Raw genomic sequence first — 27,312 nt, forward strand, 5'->3', positions numbered from 1 at the left:
GTTCCACAACAGGCTATATCTGAATTTATTTTTCAGACAAACATTTTTTAGTGATTAGGTGTGCCTAGAATTACTTACTGATTTTGAATATAAAAACCCATTACAGCACATCATTGTTTAAAATCTGTTTACATAAATAGTTAATTTCCTGGGTGTCATTAAAATTAAAATTAAAATAGAAGCTATATTGACCAATTAAACAGTAAATTGTTAAAATTCAAAATGAAGAAAGATGGATTACATGATAGACATGAGTATATTATATACCAGAGGTGGCCAAACCACGGCCCCCAAGCAATTCAAATGCGGCTCCCGGTGAAATGCTGGGTGACGCACACTAATGAACTGAGGAAAGAATAATAAACAAAAATGAAAGGAAAACACAAGTTTATTATTTTTGTCATCTCCCCTTCTGTTTCTTTGAGCCTGCATGTTCACTGCAAGGATATTTCATCAAATGATGGCTTTCGACACCGCTCGCTGGCGCATTGCTGGATGTGTTTGAAAGTCAGTTGAAAGTCAGTTTCATAATTTTGAATTAAGTGCTTATTCGTTTCGTGGAGACAGTGGCATTTAGCAAACCCTCCACAAGTAATAAATGAAAGTACGAGTCTTTAAGCCAGAATGGGAGGAAGAGTTTGCTTTCACTGAAAACCGTGGTAAACCTGTGTCTCATCTGCAACAAATCTCTATCACAGAATCACAACAAATTTTCATCTAAATATCCCCCTGGAAACAAGCTGTCCTCTTTAAAAAGACACCTCCGCAGTCAGCAGATGCTCTTCGGCGTTCAGTAAAGGTGATTTAACGACTCAAGCGAGTTTTGTATGGCATGGAATATCGCTCGTGCCGAATGTCCTTATTCAGATGAATCCATATTTCTATAAAACTGGAGTGTTGGCGCTAGAATAGACAATGATTGTTTAAGTGTTATATTGCAGGTCTAAAATTAATACTGTATTTACATATCTTATGTCTCATCATGTGCAGGTAATGTAAAAAAAATCACAAGTATTTCATACGTGCTGCAGTCATATTAAAAAAAGCGCTTTTTTTAATTTTGTTTTTAAACCAAGCATTCAGATCATCAAGAGCTTGTCTTTTTATGTGGTGACACAAACTGTAGGCTCTGCAATGTTACATCCCTTGTTTGTGTGTATTTTGCTGCCATCAAGAGATAACAACTACTGCACAGAGTAAGTGCAAGATTCTGTTATGTTCGAGAGAATTAAAAAAAATAATAAAGTGAAACAATGCTAGTATTTAGAATGTATTGCTCGCAAACATTATACAGTGTGTGTCTTGTGGCTCTTGGCCATATGAACATGTTGGTATGCGGCTCGTAGGGTCAGGATGTTTGGCCACACCTGCTATATAGTAGAAAGTGTAGCATTGTTTATTTTTTTAAAAGTCTGTGCTTTGACACCATGCATTGGGGCAGTGTAAAATGTGTAATCATTCTACAATGAGATCAGCTGAATATGTTTTTATGTTTGAAATTTTAGTATTAAGCAGCTTTGTGAGAAATACACTGGCTTTACTGAGTCTACTTACCACTTCTGTAGAATCTGTGCTGTCATTCTGCGCTGTCATTCTGCCAGCCTGGAAAGGATTCAAATTGGTTGTATTATCTGTGTTTGTTTGCGCATAAAGTGATGCAGCACGTAGACGGAACCAACAGTCATTCAATTGTAATGGCCTTTTAAATGACAAACAGAACTTTCACTTTTACAGTGATAACTTTCTGAAGCTTTAATTAGTTTTTTTTTTTTTTTTTCATATATGGATGGAAACTACAACTTTTTTTTTTAATTATTGGAATTTATTTCAATGGTTTAACAAGGATTTCTGTATTATAAACAATGGTAAAAAGTCATGCCTGCCTTTGCAGATAACACATTTATTAAAAAGCAGTGAGCTAGGAAATTAAATACCAACTTTCTACTGATTTGCTTAAGTGGAAGTGAAATAGTAATTGTGATGTTTTTTCTTTTTTTTTAATGTTGCAGACAAGGTGTTTTTTTATTTTTATTTACAAATTTATCCAACTCGTTTAGAAACAAACTGACAAACTGTGGAGGGGGTGTGTGGTGCTAATGCAGTACTTGTGCTTTTGAAGAAATCATGCAGCTATTGATTTCTTTTTAATAATAAGAAAAACCTGTGACACCACCTTATCTTTTATTTAATCCAATAACTAGGAAAAGATAAAACCACCTCTACATGCTGTATGTGTCGTAACTGTCAGTTTAATTGGAGAAACAGCTTGGAAGATAAGCAACGTGTCCATAATAAGCCTGTGAACATTCATGTTTAAGATCAAATGTGATTTGTATATTTCAATGATTAATCATTTAAAATAAGGTACTGTAGTTTCTGGTGCACAACACATAGGACCAATGTAATAATGCTCATGTACAATTTGCACCATTTTATTTGAAAGTAAAATCTAACTCTTTCATAATAGTAAAAACAAAAACAAAATAATGTCCTGACTAGCTCACTTCTGAGTTGTTTTTTTAACAAGTTTGTAACATGGAAACACACAAAGGTACATCTACCTATCCATTTTCAATCGGCGTAATACCGATCCACAAAAAGGGAGACAAAACCGAACCAGGTAACTACAGACCAATAAGCCTGACTTCTATTATATGTAAACTTATGGAAACCGTAATAAGATCCAAAATGGAAAATTACCTATATGGTAACAATATCCTGGGAGACAGTCAGCATGGTTTTAGGAAAGGGAGATCGTGTCTAACCTACTTGACTTTTTTGAGGATGCAACATTGAAAATGGATAACTGCAAAGCATACGACATGGTTTATTTAGATTTCCAGAAAGCTTTTGACAAAGTCCCGCATAAAAGATTAATTCTCAAACTGAACGCAGTAGGGATTCAAGGAAATGCATGCACATGGATTAGGGAGTGGTTAACAGGTAGAAAACAGAAAGTACTGATTAGAGGAGAAACCTCAAAATGGAGTGAGGTAACCAGTGGTATACCACAGGGATCAGTATTAGGTCCTCTGCTATTCCTAATCTACATTAATGATTTAGATTCTGGTATAGTAAGCAAACTCGTTAAATTTGCAGACGACACAAAAATAGGAGTGGCGGCAAACACTGTTGAAGCAGCAAAGGTCATTCAAAATGATCTAGACAGCATTCAGAACTGGGCAGACACATGGCAAATGACATTTAATAGAGAAAAGTGTAAAGTATTGCATGCAGGCAATAAAAATGGGCATTATAAATATCATATGGGAGATACTGAAATTGAAGAAGTGAACTATGAAAAAGACCTAGGAGTTTATGTTGACTCAGAAATGTCTTCATCTAGACAATGTGGGGAAGCTATAAAAAAGGCCAACAAGATGCTCGGATATATTGTGAGAAGTGTTGAATTTAAATCAAGGGAAGTAATGTTAAAACTCTACAATGCATTAGTAAGACCTCACCTAGAATATTGTGTTCAGTTCTGGTCACCTCGTTACAAAAAGCATATTGCTGCTCTAGAAAGAGTGCAAAGAATAGGGACCAGAATGTATGCAGACAGGCTAAAATAATTGAATCTATTCAGTCTTGAACAAAGAAGACTACGCGCCGATCTGATTCAAACATTCAAAATCCTAAAAGGTATAGACAATGTTGAGCCAGGGGACTTTTTGACCTGAAAAAAGAAGCAAGGACCAGGGGTCACAAATGGAGATTAGATAAAAGGGCATTCAGAACAGAAAATAGGACTCACTTTTTTACACAGAGAATTGTGAGGGTCTGGAACCAATTCCCCAGTAATGTTGTTGAAGCTGACACCCTGGGATCCTTCAAGAAGCTGCTTGATGAGATTCTGGGATCAATAAGCTACTAACAACCAAACGAGCAAGATGGGCTGAATGGCCTCCTCTCATTTCTAAACTTTCTTATGTTCTTATGTTCTTACCTCAAATAATGAATGTTACCAAGGCAAAGGGTAACATTTCCTTTAGTTGGGGAAAGTTAATGTTATCTTCTATTGGAAGATGTTACCTGGGCAAGGGGAACACAGGTTGCACAGGTAAAGTGAAACATTTCTCTGTCACTGGGAAAGTGCCCCCAGTAATTTTTAGCTTTTCCTTTTTGCTTTTTCCTTTTTTTCTTAAGAAGGAACTTCTGCCTGGTTTGCTGTGTGGTATTTGAGGTTCTGCGAACACTGACACCCATAACACCCATAAGTATTCCCTAAAGAGCACTTCAGGAGTGTGGATATTCTTCACTAAATAATGATGAACACTTAAGTAGCTGTTATTCAGAAAGGGTTCAGGAGCTCAGTTTCAAAAGCCATCCATCAAAATGGTGGTTTTTCTCTCTCGAATTAGCTATTTTTCAGGCGTGCTACTAAAAGAAACTGTTCATTTCAACCTTAAATTGAAGATAGCACTCTTCCATATGGAGTCGAAACATGTGAACATCCTATGCAGTTTCAAACACATTACTTATGTTGCTGTCTCCTGCACTGTCCACTTCAAACTAATAATGTACGGATAGTTGTATTCACACTGTTTAGGTCATATACTGTCTAACGACAAAAGCAATTCTCACAATTACACTTTCTGTCTTTTGCTTTCAGTATGAAAGAAGTTGGCCTCACCCAAAAGCCAGGGTCTAGTTCCTCAAAATGCAAGCAATGTCCAGTCATCCTTCCTGCTCCTGTCTGTGGAACTGATGGACATACATACTCCATTAAGGTGAACAGTTATTCTTCTATGATGTGTGAAACAACATTTTTAAGTTTATGATTTGATTTACAAAAAATGCACAATGTTTGTTTCTTCATTTTTTTATTTTATAAAATGTCAAAATACTGCTAATGGAAGAATAAGTGCAATTAACAGAGTAGAATGAATGGATAGGACATAGCCATGTTGTGCATGGCTTGGGTAAGTACTTTCAAAGTACATTTTCAGCAAAATCTGCATGTACCTCTTCTGTGTGAATGTGGCATTAAGCAAATGGACTTTGACCTGGAAAAATATATATTTAAAGTACAAATTAAATTAAAGTTTAAAATCACTGTGTTTTATATCGTACATCTTTGGTGTGAGATTATTTCACAACTGCACAAATCCTATGATATATTTTAGTAAAATTATATTTGCTTTCCTCCCTCCATGCTGGAACTTCAGCACATTCTCCTAAACTGCTGAACAATAAGCACACACTTCACCATGGCAATACTAAAAAGGAAGATAAAAGCATAGAGACAGCAAAATCCTGAACAAGGCTTACAAATTAGTAGATTGGGGATATTCATGTGAAACTGGATGAGGGTGTAGTTGTGATGTTTTTTTTTTTTATTATTATTATTCACCATTATTATTTCCTGTTGTGTTTTCCTGGATTATTACTATTTTGTCTAACCGGGGATAGCTACATCAGCTGTTGTATAGTACAATTAGGGCATCTGTTTTTTGTTTTCTTTATCAGTGTAATTTTTAGGTGCTTATTTTTAGCTATTTTTGAGATTTATGTATATCTGGGCGTTTTTTTTAGGCTTTCGCTTTTTATATACTGTATGAAATTATTGTTTTCGGTTACTTTCCAAAATTCTTGTGCGTTTTTTTCTTTTCCAATATGTTTTTAACTCGACAGTACTTGCACACTTCAGTTGTACCTTCTTGCCTTTGCTGTCTTCCACAACGAAATCCTTATGGTCACAAGCATATTCTTCTGGTGTTTTTTATTTTGTTCAGGCATATTTTTTACATTTTGCCACAATTTGTAATTCTGTTTTAAATTCCACAAGAATAATGCTCTGTTTCTAATTGTAATCGTGTTTCAAATCTTGCAAGCATGTTACATCCTAATAGAAATGTAGGAATTTGCTGCCACTCAGTAGTTGGGGTGGGTTTAAAGTATTCAGAACAAATCAATGTGAGAAGCAAGTCAGGAAGGTGGGACATTGCCCAAACTTTTCTTTTTTTTTGGTTATTCTTTCACAGGAAAGGGGTCAAGTTAACGTAAATTTAGTAACCATTTCCAATGTTTTTCCAGTGTTTATTGGATATACACCAATTTAATTGTTTGTATCGAGGGTGTTTTATCGGTTAAAATCAAATATCAGAAGCTCTAAGTGTAATTAATTGAAAGGTGAAAGTAAAAGCATGTAATGTGTAAATGTGATTCTGCAAATGGGATTTTTTATATTGAAATATTTGGAATATACCCATTACCTATGCTGAAAATAACCACAGAGATTATAATCTGTTTCAGAGACTGCCAATGGTATCTTCACAACTCCTCTCAAAGTAGCTAAAAGGGCATCACAGGCAACAAGAAAGGGGAGTGCTAGATTCTGTGGTATACATATGTAGGTTTCTGTGAAGGTTTCTACAATTTCAGGTACACTTATAACTTGGGTTGATGTTCTGTCTTTACAGGGTTCTTTTAAACTGTACCATTTTATTCAATAGCAGATGTGGTTAATTTAACAAAATGTGACTCTTTATTTATTAATTTCATGTTAAAACTATGAATCATTTAATACTGAGAAACTGACATTTATAAATTGCACTATAGTTCACTGAATATTCATTATTTTATTTAACTTGCAATAGTTTAGCTTTAACTCCAAGTTAAATACTTATGTGATGATTGGATCATTGATCACTGCATTGGATGATTTTCTTATTGTTTCTAGCTTTTCTTTTTGCTCTGTGGTTTATCACAAATTTGGATGAGTAAAGATGTGGTAGATATTGGCTTTATACCAGCCGTTATGTGCAGTCATTAGAGCGCTGGATTGTAAAATTTGCCTAGCTGCATCACTTCAGTATATTTGCATGGAACACCTCTTTCACGCAATACCCTATTCAGATTATTGTAAACTTACATAGTGTCACAGTTGTGCAGTGTGCCAGTTATTTGTGAACAATTGTGTAAACTTTCCTAGGGGAATATAAAAAGCATGTTGCAGAAAGATGATTTCATTTTTTTTATATATACTTTTATAAAGGTTATACATACTTACTGCCCGCCCCCCTCCACCTCCACCATTTCAGTTAATTTTCTAATGCAACGAGAAGTCTTGTTTCTTGGAGTGAGTTTCAGCTTTCAGTATTGCTTTGTGGATCACCAACTACTGAGTGACACTCCTACATTTCTATTGGAAACTCCTTGCGAGATTTAAAACGAGATTACAATCAGGAATGGAGGCTTGTTAGCAGGATTTAAAGCTGTATTACAGTTAAGATACAGAGGATTTAAAACAGAATTGTGGCGAAATGTACAAAAATGCCTACACACAAAAACCCCAGAAGAATGTGCCTGTGATCATAGGGATTTCGTTGTGGAAGACAGCAAAGGAAAGAAGGTACAACTTAAGTGTGCAAGTACTGTCGAGTTACTACTATACATATTTTGACAGAAAAAAAAAAACGCTCAAGCATTTTGGAAAGTAACCGAAACACAAATTTCATACAGTATATCAAAAACGAAAGCCCCGAAAAAAACAAAGGATTTACATTACTCAAAAATAGCTAAAAATAAGCACTGAAAAATACAATTAATAAAAACCAAAAAACAGAAGCCCTGATTATAACTAACTTAAAGGGTTTTGAAATACATCTATTCCCCTGATGCAAGTTTATTGGCTTTATGCAGAGGCTCTGCATGTGCTGTCAGATGTAGACATTATCACTGCATTTTTCTAATTGATAGTATATAAAGGAGGTTTTTACCTATGAGTCTGTCTACAAGCTGTCAATGAGCCAATGAGAAATGGTTTAAAAGATCAGACAAGGACCACTTTGTTCAGTTTTCTAATGAAAGAGGGGTTGGGGACTCATTTTGTGAAAATATTATACACTTTAATGTCATGACTACAATACTGGAAACGATGGTGGCTTTAAAAAAAAAAAAGCTGAACATGTTCTTTACCTACGGAACATTAAAGGTGTACAGCAGAGAGAGAGAGAGAGAGTTTTTCTTCATCAAAAAGTGTAAAAAATGCAAAAAAATAAAGCTTTAAAACAAAACGTGACTGTGTTTGGTCCTGTGTGTTACTTCCCATGAAAAGGAACACTGTCTGACTATACCCTGTCACACCTGCGAAAACAATTGCAAAAACAGGTTTGATAAATGCTGCGATTCCCATCCCGTTCTAGTTTTGGATAACATTTTGACATAGTAATATGGATTGGGTGCAAGCTGTAGCATGGTTATTGCTTCAAATAAGAAGAAAGAGGCAAAGTAGAATGTATTGGGTTCAACCAATAAACAAGCAACGGGAAAACTAAGGGGAGTACCACTGACTTGCACAACAGCTAAAATGTAACGGAGTAGGTTATTAACTTACTGTAGAATGTCCAGAATTGGACATTGAGTTTGAACACTGTGGGGCTATGTGAACGAGTGGTTTGCAGTGCGCAGGTGCAGTAGTGATGCAGTGCTCCAGAAATGACAGACAAGACAGTTCACAATTAAACAGCTCTTTATTTGGCTGGGTTGCGTGTCAACAACACTTAAATAATAAGCACAGGCTCTTCACAGCCATGTGTATCGCTCCGTGCAAAACAAGGGTTTCAGTCCTGAAATAATAAGACACTAATAATAATAACATAACACAGCCACATTCACTTCTCCAGCCAGTGAGTTCTCTTCGTGCAGGTGTGGTGCAAGACAACAATCGTGAAACAGTGGTGCAGTGTAGTGACAGCTCCCGGTTAGTGTTAGCCGTCTAACAATGACAACAGTTAGAACAAAACACTCACGGTACATTTACACTCTGTCTCCTTTACAGGTTCTTGCAGTAACCGTAACAAAGGAACAGATTGATTCGTCACATCCCCGGAAATACCTGTAGTCACGCCCCCTTCGATAGCTTTTATCTACTTTTTGCATCTTTTTACATCTTTGTACTTATTTTATCCTGGTGTCTGGTATATTTCTTTACATTATACAAATAGTATTAAATTAAATCGGTAAGTTAGTTTAACAGCATACTTACTTTTGAAAGATCATAACAGTAGATGAGTCCTGACTAATTTAAACAATGCTAAGGAAATTATATATATATATATATATATATATATATATATATATATATATATATATATATATATATATATATATATATCATTTATAATAATTTGTTTTATTTTTCAGTGCAAACTGGAGTATCAAGCGTGCATTTCAGGCAAACAAATCTCAGTAAAGTGTAACGGACATTGCCCATGCCTTTCCAATAAATCTAAGAGTAAAGAAGAAAATAAAGGTAAGGTGATCATATTGATTTATGTATGTATGAAGGAGCATTTCTCAGTTTTGATTCACACATTCTCCAGTGCAGTGGGATCTAGAAATATTTAATGAACAGCATAACTCTCTGACAGAGCTATTTTGTATTCTTTACCACTTCACTACAACAGTCATTTCACAAGTAACAGAGTTGACAGCAGCAATGCAGGGAGGTATCTCTGAAGTCCTGTCCACTACCAGAGACCAGCCTTGTCTAAAAAACTCATAACTACATGTTGATGACTAAAATGCTGAGTGTGTTTTTTTTTTTATTTTCTTACCGCTTTTAATTCTGTAGAATTATGTAAGCAATAACACATAACAGGATATGCATGAATCAAAACCAACCCAAAGAGTGATTTAGCTTATTAAAAAAATTACATTGGTTGTTAGCGATCACATGACCACGCAGGGATTTGTGCACTACTGCTCAGGTCAAAGCTTTTTTTTTTTTTTTTTTTTTACCTTATCACATTCTTAAAAATTAAGTTAACTGCCTAAAGATCAAAGCATGTTTGGGTCAACAGCTTTAAGAAGTTAATTTTACTGCCATTACAGGTGATTTAAGAATTACTGGCCCCTTGGATAGTCAGCTTTTTTTCATAATTATACATCAGTATACATTTTAAATCTGAAAGTCTTGGTTGGTCATGACGATAGCGCCTTCAGTTGTCCTCGTTTTTAGTACTAAATGCAGCCGATCAGCAGTTTCTAAAATGGGTAGAGCGTGGTTGCGTTGGACCTTTTAAAGTCAGTGCAAGAAATATTCAAGTAAATAGTACAGTAATTGCAGACACCAGTGTGTATTAAAATGCAGTAAACAATTTTGTTTATGTATACTGTGAGTGACACCCAGCAAGCAAGTAAGCCTGCCTGTCCATCTGAGTGCAGCTGATGTGCTGAGCCTGAGAGTCTGGAGGATTGGTGGTGAGAGCAAGCGAAGACTTGGCATCTAAAATTTAAAGCTGCAAAGTGTCATTATTGCCAGGAATATCAAACATCAAATCTACATAGCAATGTGTATAAAACATGTAGATAAGCAGTTTTATTCTTACATTTGTTTAGTTTTACTTTACAGAAAAACAATACATTCAAGCTGCAGTATAAAAATAAACAGATTTTCTTTTTGAAATATATTCCTCCTCGGGTCACCCGGCTACAGCAGAGAAGCTGGATTTGGCCCAGTTTCCACCAGTAGAGGCTTCAATTGCCACTCTGGTACAGGCGCCTAAACTAGCACTCCTGACCAAAGATGCTAGCTGCCCTAACAAACAAACAGTGTTGGGTCACCGAAATAATTCTAAAGCTGGCTCAGCTGGTGAGTTCGCTGCACGGCTAGGGAATTACAACAGCATATAAACTGAAAAAGCTCCAGACAGGCAGCCTGAACAAAAACCTGCTCCGTGTCTCCAAACTGAACGGGCAGCCTGTGGGCAGGAATCTTATTGCTTTGATAGCCGAAAGAAGGCCGATTTGGCATTCCCAGGCACGCATGCCTGAGGTGGATAAAGCACCACTGTTAGATACCCCCATTAGACCGGGGCATACTTTTGGTCCTGCAGTGGATTACAGCTCTCTCTCAGCCTTTCCGTTGTCAGCTAGGGAGCCGTTGGTTGTGAAGAAGGGGGGGGGGCGGGGGATCAGGAGACCACCTTCCCCAGCAGCACTTTCGCTGCTGGACATACTGTGGCCGGAGCCCCAGAAGAGGGAGCTACCGGCTACGAAGAAGGGGGCGGAGGTCAGGAGACCCCCTCCACAGGCAGCAATTCAGTTGCCTGGTTTGCCTTGGCCGGAAGAGCCTGGCAGTGAACGGTTAGCCTGGCCGTTAGTGTTGTGATGGGAGGAGGACCTCCCACCATGGCCACCACCCAAGGACACATGCTTGCCCCAGTTTCTGGGCCGGAAAATTTACCGGGACTTTGGTACTAAGGGGGGAGGTGGCCTTTGAGGCCATGTGTGCTGCGCACAAGGGGGAACATATGTGACGGGGAGCCCCGCCCCTATGTATATATGGTGTGCTATTTTTATGATTTATTTGTATTGTATTATTATTATTATTTGTAGTTGTATATATATAGTAACAAAAGCCATCCATCATTATTTACTATTTGAGACCGGCGAAAAAGCCTGTCTCAAAGTGTAGCTGGTGTGGATGGGTTTGAATCCCCATCCCGGTAAAACTTGTGGGAATGTGGCTGGAACCTTAATAAGGTCATTGTTTAATAGGTAATTAAGGCTTCAGCCACAGATATAAAAGACCCACTCCAAGCTCATTATTGAAGAGAGTGTTCGGAGTAGAGAACAAGACTAAAGAAAATTAACTGAAAATATAACAATTGCTTAGCGTGCTGGTTTATACACCAGCACGATACTTATTTGTTATTTGTTTATTTGTTTGGCCAACGTGCCATTTTTTGTGTGTCTTGGTTTGTTTAACTCTTTTGTTTGATTATTATTTAATAAAATGTTGAGCGCCATAGCGTCTCAGTTTCGTCCCGCTACTTCCTGAGTCTGTGTTTCTGGTCTGACGTCACCCCTACAGCCATCCTGTTCACAGATGGCAAAAGCATCATTTTGTATTTTTCAATTATCACATTTTTCTTTTTTTTTTTTAATTTAGTCGTTGCCAATTATTTGTATTATTTTCTCCCAATGTAGAATGGCCAATTATTTTTTAAGCTCAGCTCACCGCTACCACCCCTGCGCTGACTCGGGAGGGCAAAGACGAACACACACTGTCCTCCGAAGCGTGTGCCGTCACCCGACCGCTTTTTTTCACACTGCGGACTCACCATGCAGCCACCCAGTCCAGAATATAGAGCGCATCCTGCACTCCCCGTGGAGTGCCTTTACTGGATGCGCCACTCAGGAACCCAATTATTACATTTTTAACATCTTTCTTTCTGTTTAAATGAATAACTGCTGACTTAAAACATCCCTAGTTTTTAAGTTTAAGTTTTTAAACATAACCATGAATCAATACCATTTTTATTTATAAAAATACATGTGTACGACTATCTTTACCTAAAAAAGTACCTCTAAAATGACCTGATGACCACGTATTCTAGGAATCTGTTTGCCGTGGAAAAACACTGCATTTTTATTCTGGCGGAGAATTTTTAGTTTTACTCTTTGGGGCGGGGCAAAAAACATGCACAGCTTTTTTTGTTTGTTTGATAACCAAATCAGTACACGTATCATATATGATCATCAACGCAGGAAATTGTTTTATATTTAGGTATAATTTAAACATATTTGTTCAATAAAACTGCTTCTGGTGTACAGAGTTCAAGGTTGAACAAGGCACATTGTCACATTTATGTTGAAACGTACCTGCAGTTTACTTCAGTATCCAGTACGTTGTTACTACTGAACTAGCTGCTTAAAGATGCCGAAAACGATAAAAATCACTCCTAAAGATCGGGTCATTGAGTTTAGCAATAGCCATCTAGATGACAAAGACTAACTCGGAGGTAAACTAATATAAATACTATTTTTTTATTATTATTATTATTATTATTATTATTATTATTATTATTATTATTATTATTATTATTATTAGGCCCTACTACACATGATAGTAGGGCCTGTGTGTAGGAGGCTATGTGGTCCAGTGGTTAAAGAAAAGGGCTTGTAACCAGGCGCTCCCCGGTTCAAATCCTACCTCAGCCACTGACTCACTGTGTGACCCTGAGCGAGTCACTTAACCTCCTTGTGCTCCGTCTTTCGGGTGAGACGTAATTGTAAGTGACTCTGCAGCTGATGCATCGTTCGCACACCCTAGTCTCTGTAAGTCGCCTTGGATAAAGGTGTCTCCTAAATAAACAAATAATAAAGTAGCCTTGGATAAAGGCGTCTGCTAAAATAAATGATAAAATGGTAAATAAAATGGGGGGGGGGGGGGGGGCATATTTGCCTTTTATTTTAATTGCGGAATAACTGAGATTTTTATTTTTTTTATTACAGAATTTCTTTTTTTTTGTTATTGTGGAAAACTAGGATCCCTGCTGATGACACTGTAGAGCTCAGCAGTTACACAGATATGGTTAATAAATAATAATAATAATAATAATAATAATAATAATAATTCAAATATACCAGAGTTCTGAAGTTAGAGCTATACTCAAACATCATGTCTGACACTAGTTTACTGTTAACAATTGTACATTTTGTTTAGTAGAAAGAAGTAAGAAAATGAGCAATACATTTAAATAAACTAGAAACTCAGTGTAAGATTATGAGGTCACCTTGAAAGGGCAACATGTTATAATTATTAACCCTTTTACAGCGTTTTTGTCATAGATGTCACCCCACAGCCAAGCATGTTATGTCCGTTTTATTTCCAGCTGTTTGCCAGAACACAGAACTATATTTTCATACTAACAAAACTTTTTTTTTTTTGTAAAATCATAAAATATACACACAGAAAAATGAAAAAATTATAGATTTTGGTAATTTAAATAATATATGTATTCTACCTTGAAGGTATTATATAGTTACATTACATTCTATCTGCGGTTGCCAGATAGAATATCACTATCACGCTGACATAATGAAAGAAACAAAAAACATATAGCCAATACAGTAACTGTTATTTTCACAGATGATATCAAATATAAAATAAACAGAAATAATTAATATATACTACAGAGATTACTGTATATAGGATGTTACAGTTTATACATGCAGATACTTCCAAATAAATTTACTTCCAAAGTTTAGAATATCACAAAATGAATTTGATGTTTTTGTTGTTCTTTGAAATAGAAAATACAATTAGAAAGTTTTTGTTGAGAGTGACAGCTGCAACACTAATGACTGAATTCACATCCTAGCATTTTATTTAATGTATTATGCCTGTATTTAATGTATTTGCATTGTTTTTTACCGTTTGCATTTAATGTACTATGCCCTGTATCTCACTGTATTTAATGTATTATGCATTGTTCCTCACTATCTTGTAAAGCGCTTTGTGATGGTGATCCACTATGAAAGGCGCTATATAAAATAAAGATTGATTGATTGATTAATTGATAAAGCCACTATCTTCAAAGCGAACAGCCTAACAATCAGGCTGTGTAAGTAAACTGAGACAAGTCGGGCAGGTTTACAAAAGGCTTGACTGTCTCTATACAAAGTTTGATGCAGTTTAATGGAGGAAAGCCGTAGTTACAGTTACATGTAGCTAAGCGAAATAACAGTGATAGGTGCACTCAGCTCTGCCATTTTGAAAAACCTTATTCACAAAAAGAGTATGGAAACATGACTTTCCAAGAACCTCTAGAGGTCCCTAAACACACCACACAAGCTGAATCGCCTTTTACCTGAGTTGGTACTTAGACTAATTTATTGTGCCTCAGCTTTTAGCGCCTCTTGTAAGCTTGTGAAATTATTTTGATCATTTGATTATGATTGTTTTTTAATTGGGTTTTATTGTGCATTTGGTGTACAGTACACTGGAATTGTTCTGCAAAGCTGAGGGTTGAGCTGTGTGAAAGACAGCTACTTTTATTTTTTAACAAGTATGTATTCCCTGTGTTTCAATTGAATTGCACTGAACATGTAAACGATTGTACAGTAGTATATGATTCATTTGTTCCAATGTCATTACTGGAGTTCAGGTGACATTTGCAGTTTTACTACCTCATCATGTTAACCTCTTGTCATAGAGACAATCATACTTTTCCTTTTCCAGATTATAAATCCCACACACTTTAAAATGTTACTCTGAAGTTCATTTACAGATGCTTTCTTTTTTGTGGATACAAATTGTTTTTTAACCTGCTGCCATATTTCAGAAAATATTGAAGATACATTCTTCAAATATATACCTATTTTATGTAAGAACTAAGTAATCATTTTTCCATCTATCCATTTTATTTTTTACAAACCATTCCCCTTTCACTATGGCACATGGGATGCCTGGTTTTTGTTTGCAATTTTTGTGTCAGTTTTAATTCTGTTTACATGTCTCTTAATTGATGTGCAGTTAATTACACTACAGGTTCTGTAAGTGTTTAGTTAGTTTGTACTTATAAAATAAACAGCTCAACCTAAAAATTGACCGTCCTCCATACTGTGGGCCTTTCTATCAAGATAAACTACTTTTTTTTTTTTTTGCTTTCTGTACTTATTATTGCCCAATAGCTAGTTTGATCAGATTTGTGCCAGAGTTTGATGTATTGTAATAGAAGTAGTCATCCAAAATCCATGATAAATCTTTCATTCACAAAGTAATCAATCATAATCAACCCAGGGATCTTGTTATTAGTGCTTAAAGGGTACATCAGCACTACATGAAAGATAAAACATAAACTATCCCACCTTGCTGTTCTAAATGTATTTGGTCATTGTATAATAATCTGTATGCATCCAAACATTTGCATAATGCTGCACTGCCAATGTCCAGAATCATTCTTCTGGAGCATCTCTTCTGAGCCAAAAAAACTTGACTTCCTTGTGCACTGTCCAGCGCATGAAGGATTGTGTAAGCTATATTACCTCAGCGTGGAAACACACTAGTCTGTGTGACAAACATGGTCCGTCTAATTTTCCATAAAGAAGGAACTTGTACCTGCTTTCGTTTTGTGTAGTAGACATCTTTCACATTGTACATCTTTCCTTCGCATGTTGTATTTTGATGTATTATTATGATTAATGTTGCATTCAATTAAAAAAAAAAAAAAAAGGTCTGTGCTGTGTAAGTGGTTGAGGGGAAAAGAAAACCAAAACAGAGTTGTTCTCATTTCCAACTAATGAAGGGATCTACCCACAATTATAGCAGCACTGTGTTATTTGAATATATGTACCCAAACTCTTAGATATAGCTCCTGCTGATTCGGAATGTTTGCAGAATGGACACGTATCAGATAAACTAGCTAATGAGGCTAATATTGCATTTTTTCATCCTTCGTATTTGGATTTCATTTACATTTCCTGACACAACACATGCACAATCATCTACACACCTTTGAGTGGGAATGTCGAATTCGGCCACAAATTCCATCTCCCTATCAGTTTCTGAACAATCTGATGTTGAAATATTGTCTGCCATTATTTCAGACGTTCCCTGTGTACAGTCACATTGTGTTGCAGAGGAAAATTAGAATTGAAACTGTTAATGACACCGCTTTGATATTTAACAGCAAAAGCACACATGATGCATAATTTACTATACGGCGTAAGGTACCATTATAATAATGTTCGTGGTTCCAGTTCAGCCTGTAAATCCCCACAGCTTGTGTCAGTGGAATGGTATGTTTTTCTTTCTGTTTGTAGATTTTTGCTTGCCATTGTAACTGTGTCTGTTTGGGTGTTTTTGTTATTTCTGTATACCCCAAGGTGTCTGAAAAATATACTGTTCCACTGCCATATCGAAGTTGTGTCATCACTGTGTGTGGTGTCTTGGGGCTGATTGGGGTGCATGGCTGCTGACCTTCTATATTGGGTCCCCGACACAGAGGAGTTGGGGCTTGGCCACTTTCCTCTTGTCGCAGCATCCATTGCCTCCGTTGGGCCTACATCTGGTGGTGCTTTCCAGAGATGTGTTGTGCCCTAACAAACACTGCAAGGTCATGGAGGTAATGTTAAAAAAGGTCTATGCAGCATAAGCTCAAGCTATCTGGCTGGGTAACTACATGAGCATCCTGGTGGCTTACCAGTCTACACTTGTCAGTGAATCACTGGTCACACCAGGCCATACGTTCGGTCCAGCAGTGGACGAACTTTTGCTGTGCTCCCAGAAGGTGCGCAAGTCCACTAAAGAGCTGGTTCGCTTGCTGCCCAAAAAGGCTCCTCAAGCCAAGAAGCAAACAGCATCTTGGTGTCCTAAGGCTCAGCAGCTCCAGACTCAGCAGCTGACAGTGCCTGCAGGTCAGGAGACTCTCCGCCATAGGGGCGGCCAGACACAGAGGGGGCACCGCCACCAATATCACCAACCGCTTTACGCACAAAAAGCAACGGCAAAACCACTAGCGGCTCAGCAGCAGCCCTAGGGGTTTGCTGCCACAGGTCCAGGGCCCTTATTGAAGGAGCCAACTGGAATACTGGCGATCAAGCACCACGGACATCTGGGTGCTCACCACAGTGCAGCTTGGTTACTCGCTCCAATTCAAACAGGGCCCTCCCCCCTTTTCGGGAGTAGTTACGACTTCTGTCTCCAACCCTTAAGATGCCCTGGTGGTGTTCCAAGAGGTGAAGACCATGTTACAAAGAAGGGCTATCCTGGAGTCAGGTTTTTATTCCCAGTACTTCCTGGTGCCAAAAAGGGAAAGTGGCATACGGCCCATTCTCGACCTGACAGCACAATCTGTTCTTGAGGCACAGGAAGTTCAAGATACTGACAATGAAACCGCTTTTGCGGTCTGTCAGACCGGGTGACTGGTTCCCTACAGTGGAACTGAAAGATGCCTACTTCCATGTCCCGATAAGACCCGGACACTAATATCTGCTGTATTCTTTTCAAGGGTCTGCTTACAAGTTCTGTGTTAGGCCGTTCAGCCTTTTTTAGCCCCTCTCACCTTTTTCGAAGTGCATGGAGGCTATCCTGGCCCCTCTGAGGCTGCAAGGCATCAGAGTGCTCAACTACCTGATGACTGGCTCGCTAAGTCTCCAGTGCAGGCAGTAGCGCACACGGAAGTGTCGGAGGACAGAATCCAGAGGCTCCACATGTGCTTGAGGCCATTTCAGCCTGGCGCGACACGGAAGGTTGTCACCTTCCAGAGGCTTCTGGGCCTGATGGCAGCAGCATCCCAGACCGTTCCATTGGGTCTATACCGCATGCATCCTCTCCGAGCGTGGTTCAATCGCAGGGTGAATCATCCCCTCTTGCAACCACATCTCCACCTGTCGGTGTCTTGACACTGTATAGAGGCCCTCTCGTGGTGGAAACAGCCAGCTCATCTGTGTCTAGGTGTGGCATTGGGCAGTATCACCAGGCGAAGTGATCACCACGGATGCCTCCGGCTCAGGCTGGGGCACCATGTGTAGCCCTTGGGTGGGGCTACACATAAACGTCCTGCAGCTGCAGGCAGTTTTTCTTTCCTTGCAGAGTTTCTTCAGGAGCAGGGGAGACACGTGTTGATCAGGATGTACAACACAACCGTGGTGGCTTACATCAACCACCAGGGCAACCTGCGCTCGCCCCATCTTCATTGGGTAACCTGCAAAATCGTCTTGTGGGCTCACACGCACTTGCTCTCCCCGAGAGCGAGACATCTGCTAGGAGCAAAAAACACGTCGCAGACCTCCTAACAAGGAGTCCCATGCGGCTCAGGGTGGAAGCTCCACCCCGAGGTGATGAGCCTGATTTGGGACAGGTGCGGGAGAGCAGAGGTCGACCTCTTTGCCTCCCTGGAATCCGCTCATTGTCTCCTCTGGTTCTCCATTCTGGGGAACGAGGGTCCTTTATTCCTTCCCACCGGTAACATTGCTTCCAATGTGCCTGGAGAAAATCATGCAAGAACGAGCCAGGGTGCTTTTAGTGGCCTCGTAATGGTCCAGGAGAATGTGATTCTCCACGCTGGTGCAGCTGTTGCGGCACCAGCCTTGGCAATTGCCACTGCATCGCAACCTGCTCAGTCAGGCGCAGGGGAGGTTGTGACACCCCAACCCATCGAGCCTACAGCTCTGGGTCTGGCCCCTGAATAGCTCCGTTTCAGCCAGTTAGTCGGAGATAGTCATATCGACTCTCCAGAGTGCGAGAGCTGCTTCAACGCACTCTTAGTATGGATACAGCTTGGGTATACTTGCCCATTGTGTAATGTAATGTTGCTGAAGCTGACACACTGGGATCATTCAAGCAGCTGCTTGATGAGATTCTGGGATCAATAAGCTACTAACAACCAAACGAGCAAGATAGTTTGTTAACGTTCTTATGTTCTTATGTTCTTATGTTCTTAATACATATCGTACTTGAAAGGGAACGTTAGGTTATTATCATAACCCTTGTTCCCTGATATAGAAATGTATCCATTACAATTCTTTGGTTGCTGCGTACATTCTATGCAGTAGGCTGAAGAAACTTTATGGCACTGAGCGCCATCCACACAGTTTTGTCTCCTGTATGCTGACATCGCAAGCGTAAGACGCAGCTTTGGTAGAAGTGTTCAGTTGAATCGGTGTAATAGGTTAACCCATTGTGTAATGGATACATTTCTATTTCAGGGAAACAGGGTTATGATAATAACTAGGCCTGCTACTATTCGATTTTTATTTTTTGCCAAATTGACGATTAATACTGATGTTTATTTTTGGAAGAATTTCAATTGTGCAGAGAATGGGTGAAATCGACCTTTATGCTTAAAAAAACACTACACTTTTTAAGCACCTGAGAAATGTCTCATTTAGCGAAACCCCTTTATCATATTCAACATGCACCAACACCATGGTTACCAACATTCTAATTGAAATAACATTTGGTCACAGTGGAGCTGCCTTGTATAGATAAAGATCCTACACAAATTTAAAAATCAGTATTTTATATAGCACCTTTCATAGTGGACCACCAATGCAAAGTGTTTTACAAGAGAGTGAGGAACAATGCATGATACATTAAATACAGTGAAATACAGGGCATAGTACATTAAATACAACAGTAAAAACAATGAAAATACATAAAATACATTAATAGGGTTTCGCAAAGATTCTTTGGCGACGTGACCTCTTCCATTGAGATGCGACGGTCGCATCGGGCAGTGTGTTCCGGCCTGCATGTTTGAATGCATTTCCAGCCAATGTATCGCCTTCACCTCTTCCTATGCTCAACTACATCTAAGGGAAATTTGTTGGACCGGTATCCTAACCTTTGTATTGCGTGTGTTTTTGACTGTGCCTGTCGTGTCAGGGGAGAGCAGCTTTTCATACCTGAGCATGAAATAAATAAAAAACTATTTACTTTCTACAATGTCGCAGAACAATGTGCACCAGATATGCTGAAAACTGGATTATTCATTATTGCAGGCTTTTATTTTGTTCCTGTGTTTTATGTATTTTGTTTTGTTCCAGTGTTTGCTGTATTTAATAAATGTGTGCAGGAGCGCTAAACTTGCAGTTCTGGTTGGGCCACATTACCATAACATATAGAGTGTGTGTGTGTGTGTGTGTGTGTATATATATATATATATATATATATATATATATATATATATATATATGTAAATATATTATATTAATTAATCACGATTAATCTTGAGATACTTTTTTTTTTTAACTCTCAGTTAATCTTGGTTTTAATCGCATATTTAATTGATACAATTACTGCATTCATCTCATTTAAGTTTGTTTTATTACTGATGCTATTATTATTATTATTATTATTATTATTATTATTATTATTATTATTATTATTATTATTATTATTATTATTATTATCCAATAAACAACCCAGCATAAAAACCCTGTTTTCCTATTTCTGGATTCTCTTTATAGTTGTATATTTATTTACAATACAGCATGTTGTTAAATAGTTTGAACCAACTGCTAAATCACAGTTTATTACTCGCCTTACTGCATTTACAATTATCAGTTTCCTTTACAGTTTCCTTTACTCATAAACTGATGTTTTTCATTTGCGTTTAATAATAATAATAATAATAATAATAATAATAATAATAATAATAATAATAATAATTTAAAATTATCTTTTATTAATAGCTTGACATTGCCGAAATAAAACAAAACATTCACTGAGTAACGGTTATATCCTCCATAATTGTAAAACCATAATTGTAAATAATATTGTTTAAAATAAATTTGGTTATTGAAATAAAACAAAGCTACAATGTTAACAGGTCTGCACTTGGTAGCTATCCACTTTGCAACAGCACCTGTTATAGTATCATACTAAGCTTGATTCATGGGTTTGCAGCAATCCTGAATTTCTAAGAGTACTCTGTCAAAACTGATGGGTTTCATTTGTTGTTGTCTGTAGCAGAAGAACTACTATAAAGTGTATTTTGAGAAGTGAAAGCATGTTTAGCATAGAGGTGGTAAAGCAAACTAGATGCACTTCTGTGATACTGGCATCCAGTTTGACAGCTACAAGTAACCCACTTTCTATCCAATGTCAGAATTTTTTTTTAAATACAATTCCCATTCATAACTCCTTAAGTCTAAGTGTTTTGCTACATAATGTGGTTCTGTGACTAATTTTATATTCAGACGATGACTACACTCAATCCAGGCATGCACTCGAGTGTATTAAAATGGTGCAGCAGGAAATTAATTACGGTATGCTAAGAGGGTCAAGACAGAGGAGTGAGATTAACCTGTGTTAAAAAAAAAAAGAATCTCCAAAAAAATGTATGTGTTAATCCCAGAAGTTAACTGTGATTGACAGCCCTAATATATATATATATATATATATATATATATATTGTAAATGAAACTCACCCACTCGGGTTCGTTGCCCCTTTAAGAATGCGACCCAGACACGAGAAATTGATTTTTTTCCCAGCGCTCACGCGCTATTTTTTAATAAACACACAAGTAAAACAAAATACACAAAATAAACACCTAGCTCTTCTGAGCAATAACTACACACGCAGGAACCTAACTATCACAGGACGGCTAAGCCGTTTCCCTGTTCCATCAAAACTTAACCACCCGGGTTTGCACTGTACCTTTCCCTCGGGACTGCCAGGAAGCAGAGCACTCCTTTCTGCCTCCTTCCATTCAGCAGCCTCGAGCAGACTGCTTGCTCTCTTTTTAAACCCCCGCACCTGGGCTTAATTTCCAATAACGCCCAGGTGCGGATGATAATTAACCATAAAACAATTAAACAAATTAAATGAAACAATAAAGCAAACAACCAAACAACAGTACATTCTCTCGCAGGGAGGTTTTAACCCCCTCCCTGCTGTTTCTCATAACCCGCTATTTTACACATCCCCCCCCTTGTCTTTACAAGACACAGGCCACGAGACGGCCACCTCCTCCCCTAAAACATAACCACCCACCCTCAAGTCCATAAATGTCCTTTCTTGCCCTCTTCCACGGGCAGGCTTGAGGGTGGATCGGTCCACATCCCGGCTCAGCCAGGTAAGGACCGCGCACCGGCGACAAGGGGACCCAACGGATCGAAAGGGGCGACCGGAGCGTAGACCGTGGCACTGGAGGATGCAGCAGTGGGCAGAGATCTTCCCCTGGGAACCGGCGCAGTGATGTCCGATCACCCAGGGGAAGCGAAGCAGCGAACAGGGGGAGCGACAGCGACGTCTGGCAGCAGCCCAGCGACGTCTGGGTGCTCGGGAAGAGCGCAGCAGGGAACCAGGGGAAAAGCTGTGGCCAGTGCTGCACACTCCTGGGCTCAAGGTAAAGCGCAGGAAGGTCCGGGAAGACCGGCCGGGTGTCCTGGAGCAAGGGGTGAGGGACTGGACGCAGCGGTGCCGGACTGGACCGTAGGGGCGGTGGTCGGGGCTGTGGTGGAGGTATACTTTTCACCTCCCCCCTGGGCTATGGAAGCGGCGGCTCCTCCCCTCTGGGCTCCGGAAGCGACGGCTCCTCCCCTCTGGGCTCCGGAAGCGGCGGCTCCTCCCCTCTGGGCTCCGGAAGCGGCGGCTCCTCCCCTCTGGGCTCCGGAAGCGGCGGCTCCTCCCCTCTGGGCTCCGGAAGCGGCGGCTCCTCCCCTCTGGGCTCCGGAAGCGGCGGCTCCTCCTCTCTGGGCTCCGGAAGCGGCGGCTCCTCCCCTCTGGGCTCTGGCAGCGGCGGCTCCTCCCCCTCTGGCTCGGGAGGCTGCGGAGCTCCGCTAGCCTGCTCCCATTCTTGGAGCAGCAGCTCTAATTCTGTTGGCTCCCTTTTCTTCAATGGAGCCAACCCCATCTCTCTCTCCCATCTCTCCAGCTGCTCTATTTGCGCAGCAGTATTGCGGTTGATTCGCTCAATTAACTGTTCAATGCTCTCCATTTCTAGGGTCGTAGGGGCGCCCACACACTCTGCCACCATATGTAAACGACTTGCACCACTCGGGTTCGTTGCCCCTTTAAGAATGCAACCCAGACACGAGAAATTGATTTTTTTCCAGCGCTCACGCGCTATATTTTTAATAAACACAAAATTAAAACAAAGTACACAAAATAAACACCTAGCTCTTCTGAGCACTAACTACACACGCAGGAACCTAACTATCACAGGACGGCTAAGCCGTTTCCCTGTTCCATCAAAACTTCACCACACGGGTTTGCACTGTACCTTTCCCTCGGGACTGCCAGGAAGCAGAGCACTCCTTTCTGCCTCCTTCCATTCAGCAGCCTCGAGCAGACTGCTTGCTCTCTTTTTAAACCCCCGCACCTGGGCTTAATTTCCAATAACGCCCAGGTGCGGATGATAATTAACCATAAAACAATTAAACAAATTAAATGAAACAATAAAGCAAACAACCAAACAACAGTACATTCTCTCGCAGGGAGGTTTTAACCCCCTCCCTGCTGTTTCTCATAACCCGCTATTTTACAATATATATATATATATATATATATATATATATATATATATATATATAATGTGTAGATAGATAGAGAGATGTAATATATATATTAGTTCTGCTTGCAGGTTATTCATGATATCACAGCCTGCAGGTTAGGCTGATTCCATGTTTTATTTGTATGGCAACAGTCCTCTGAAGTTTTAGCAGATCCCACTGCAACCTATTAGTCACTGGATCTGTACCAGTTACTCAAAACAGGAAAATAAAAGGCTATGGGGACACTTGTCATAGAAATATTATCCATCACTATCATGGTAATAGCCACATCAATCCCTTATCTGAGCTGAAAGATGAGTTCTCTTGTGCAATGCTTATATCGCATTTGCTGTGTCCCTGAGAACTTAATAATTTCTTCTTTTAACATTTTCGGAAGGTGTTTATTAGCTTTTATCAACATTGAGCTTAAGATATGCTGTGTAAGAAAGTAATTGTGGGTTCATTGTTTCTACTCTTGTGCTCAGTAAGCTTTTTCAGGCACGTAAGCCTATATCGAAGCACTTTTTTAGTAATGTCGATGGTGGCCGACTTCAAATTCCATTTTATCAGGTCAAGGCCACATTTGTCAAGAATACAATTGGTCAGATATTATTCTAGGGATTATAACCTTTCTATTGATACCACAAATATATAAGCAGATACAGACATGCTCAAATTTGTTGGTACCCCTCCACAAAAAACGAAGAATTTTCTCTGAAATAACTTGAAACTGACAAAAGTAATTGGCATCCACCATTGTTTATTCCATATTTAATAGAAATCAGATTTTGCTTTTGATTTTTTATTCAACATAATATTGTAAATAATAAAACAAATGAAAATGGCATGGACAAAAATGATGGGACCGCTAACCTAATATTTTGTTGCACAACCTTTAGAGGCAATCACTGCAATCAAACGTTTTCTGTAGCTCTCAATGAGACTTCTGCACCTGTTAACAGGTAGTTTGGCCCACTCTTCCTGAGCAAACTGCTCCAGCTGTCTCAGATTTGATGGGTGCCTTCTCCAGACTGCAAGTTTCAGCTCTTTCCATAGATGTTCGATAGGATTCAGATCAGGACTCATAGAAGGCCACTTCAGAATAGTCCAATGTTTTGTTCTTATCCATTCTTGGGTGCTTTTAGCTGTGTGTTATGGGTCATTATCCTGTTGGAGGACCCATGACCTGCGACTGAGACAGAGCTTTTTGACACTGGGCAGTACGTTTCGCTCCAGAATGCCTTGATAGTCTTGAGATTTCATTGTGCCCTGCACAGATTCAAGGCACCCTGTGCCAGGCGCAGCAAAGCAGCCCCAAGACATAACCGAGCCTCCTCCATATTTCACTGTAGGTATGGTGTTCTTTTCTTTGAAAGCTTCATTTTTTCGTCTGTGAACATAGAGCTGATGTGACTTGCCAAAAAGCTCCAGTTTTGACTCATCTGTCCAAAGGACATTCTCCCAGAAGGATTATGGCTTGTCAATATGCATTTTAGCAAATTCCAGTCTGGCTTTTTTATGTTTTTCTTTCAAAAGTGGAGTCCTCCTGGGTCTTCTTCCATGGAGCCCACTTTCGCTCAAAAAGCGACGGATGGTGCGATCAGAAACTGACGTACCTTCACCTTGGAGTTCAGCTTGTATCTCTTTGGCAGTTATCCTTGGTTCTTTTTCTACCATTCGCACTATCCTTCTGTTCACTCTGGGGTCAATTTTCCTCTTGCGGCCGCGCCCAGGGAGGTTGGCTACAGTTCCATGGACCTTAAACTTTTTAATAATATTTGCAACTGTTGTCACAGGAACATCAAGCTGCTTGGAGATGGTCTTGTAGCCTTTACCTTTACCATGCTTGTCTATTATTTTCTTTCTGATCTCCTCAGACAACTCTCTCCTTTGCTTTCTCTGGTCCATGTTCAGTGTGGTGCACACAATGATACCAAACAGCACAGTGACTACTTTTCTCCATTTAAATAGGCTGAATGACTGATTACAAGATTGGAGACGTGTGATACTAATTAAAGAAACTAATTAGTTTGAAATATCACTATAATCCAATTATTTATTATCTTTTCTAAGGGGTACCAACAAATGTGTCTAGGCCATTTTAGAATATCTTTGTAGAGTAAGCAATAATTCATCTCTTTTCACAGCTTCTTTGCTTTATTCTATGACATACCAAAGGCATGCAAGTATACATGATAAAATAGCTTTTAATTTAATCACTTTTCAGGAGGAATGAAGCATTATTTCAATGAGCTGTAAGGGTACCAACAAATTTGAGCACGTCAAATTTGAACACCAAACTGCTTAGTTTCTGGAACTGGCTCCTGTACTATGTTGAGTCTTCTTTCAGTGCAACACATGTAGGCCTTATTCAGCAGGTACATGCAAAACAGTGTTATTATGATGATGTAGATATTGAGAAGAAGCAAGGTGGCTCTTCACTGAATGATCTGCATTTAATAAATAGTTTGTTTTGTAGCAAGTACTGTGGAAATGAACAGTCCTTATTGTTAGTGCTTTATTCTGACAATTATGTGCAGGCAATAAGATTACATTTTTCTTTTTTTGTTTTTTTTGAAAATCTAATTTAATTAAAATCATTTTGTATTTCATGATACATTAATCACTTGCAGTATTGTTTATGGGAAATTAATTTTGTTCCAGTATGAATAAGCATCTGTACTTTGCCAATATGGTTTCTGTACCATTTTATATTAATTGTCATTGAACACAAAGAAAAAATAACTGGAGTAGAGCATTCAATATGTTCCGTTAAAGAATCAAATCCAAGTCTCTCTAATATCATGGCACTCAGATTTTATTAAACAAAAGGATTTAACAAAACAAATGGCACGTAGGCCAAAATAAACAGACAAACAAAACACTAGCAACAAACAATTATCGTGCTGGTTTAAAGCCAGCACGAGTAGCAATTGTTTACTTTATAGATATTTCTGTTTACCTCCTCTCTCCACTCCCGTTCTCCACTCACGAATACTCAACCCGGTGCAGCCAAAGCTGCAGGTTCTTATAGTGGTGACCGAGGGATTAACTAGCTCTCAATTATCTTGTTAACTCCTCAGTCACATTTTGCACAGGTTTACCAAAGATGCGTGACTGTCAGCTAATTCAATAATTACTAGCCGACAGTCACGCATTCTCACAAGGTATTTTAAAATACAAAACAATAACAGTGATGGCGGACAGCTTTTCGCCCACCCTGCATTTTAAATAATAATAATACAAAATATGCACAGGGACAAGGAGTACCCTGTCACAGTGTGTAAAATAAAATAAAAGACTTACATCTCAGACAGTGGCGATTCTAGAGTATAGCACACAGGGGGCACCAATTTAATTATAGAGGGGCACTTTAGGGGTTCTACAGTGTTTTCACGTATAATAAAATGCCCCACAAAAACAACTGTGTTGATTTAAAAATAAGAAATCTGCAATGGCATAATCTGAAGTGGTGGAAAAAAAACCACAAGCACACACCACACAATTGTGTACCTTCTTGCAATTTAGTGAATTCTGAAATGCCTTGATGAAAAAAAAAACTTTGTAACGCTGAC

General features: G+C 38.9%; 1 protein-coding gene across 1 annotated transcript in view; it reads left to right on the forward strand.

Annotated features, from left to right (window-relative positions):
• The window catches only part of LOC117420721 (testican-3-like), a 98,464-nt gene that overhangs the window by 45,894 nt on the left and 25,258 nt on the right, over positions 1–27,312 (forward strand). Inside the window, exons 5-6 of the mRNA XM_034034287.3 lie at positions 4,613–4,730; positions 9,148–9,256. Coding sequence (XP_033890178.3) covers positions 4,613–4,730; positions 9,148–9,256 — 227 coding nt within the window. The remainder of the gene's footprint in view (positions 1–4,612; positions 4,731–9,147; positions 9,257–27,312) is intronic.

Source organism: Acipenser ruthenus, chromosome 1 (assembly GCF_902713425.1).
Source record: "Acipenser ruthenus chromosome 1, fAciRut3.2 maternal haplotype, whole genome shotgun sequence".
NCBI classification, from domain to species: domain Eukaryota; kingdom Metazoa; phylum Chordata; class Actinopteri; order Acipenseriformes; family Acipenseridae; genus Acipenser; species Acipenser ruthenus.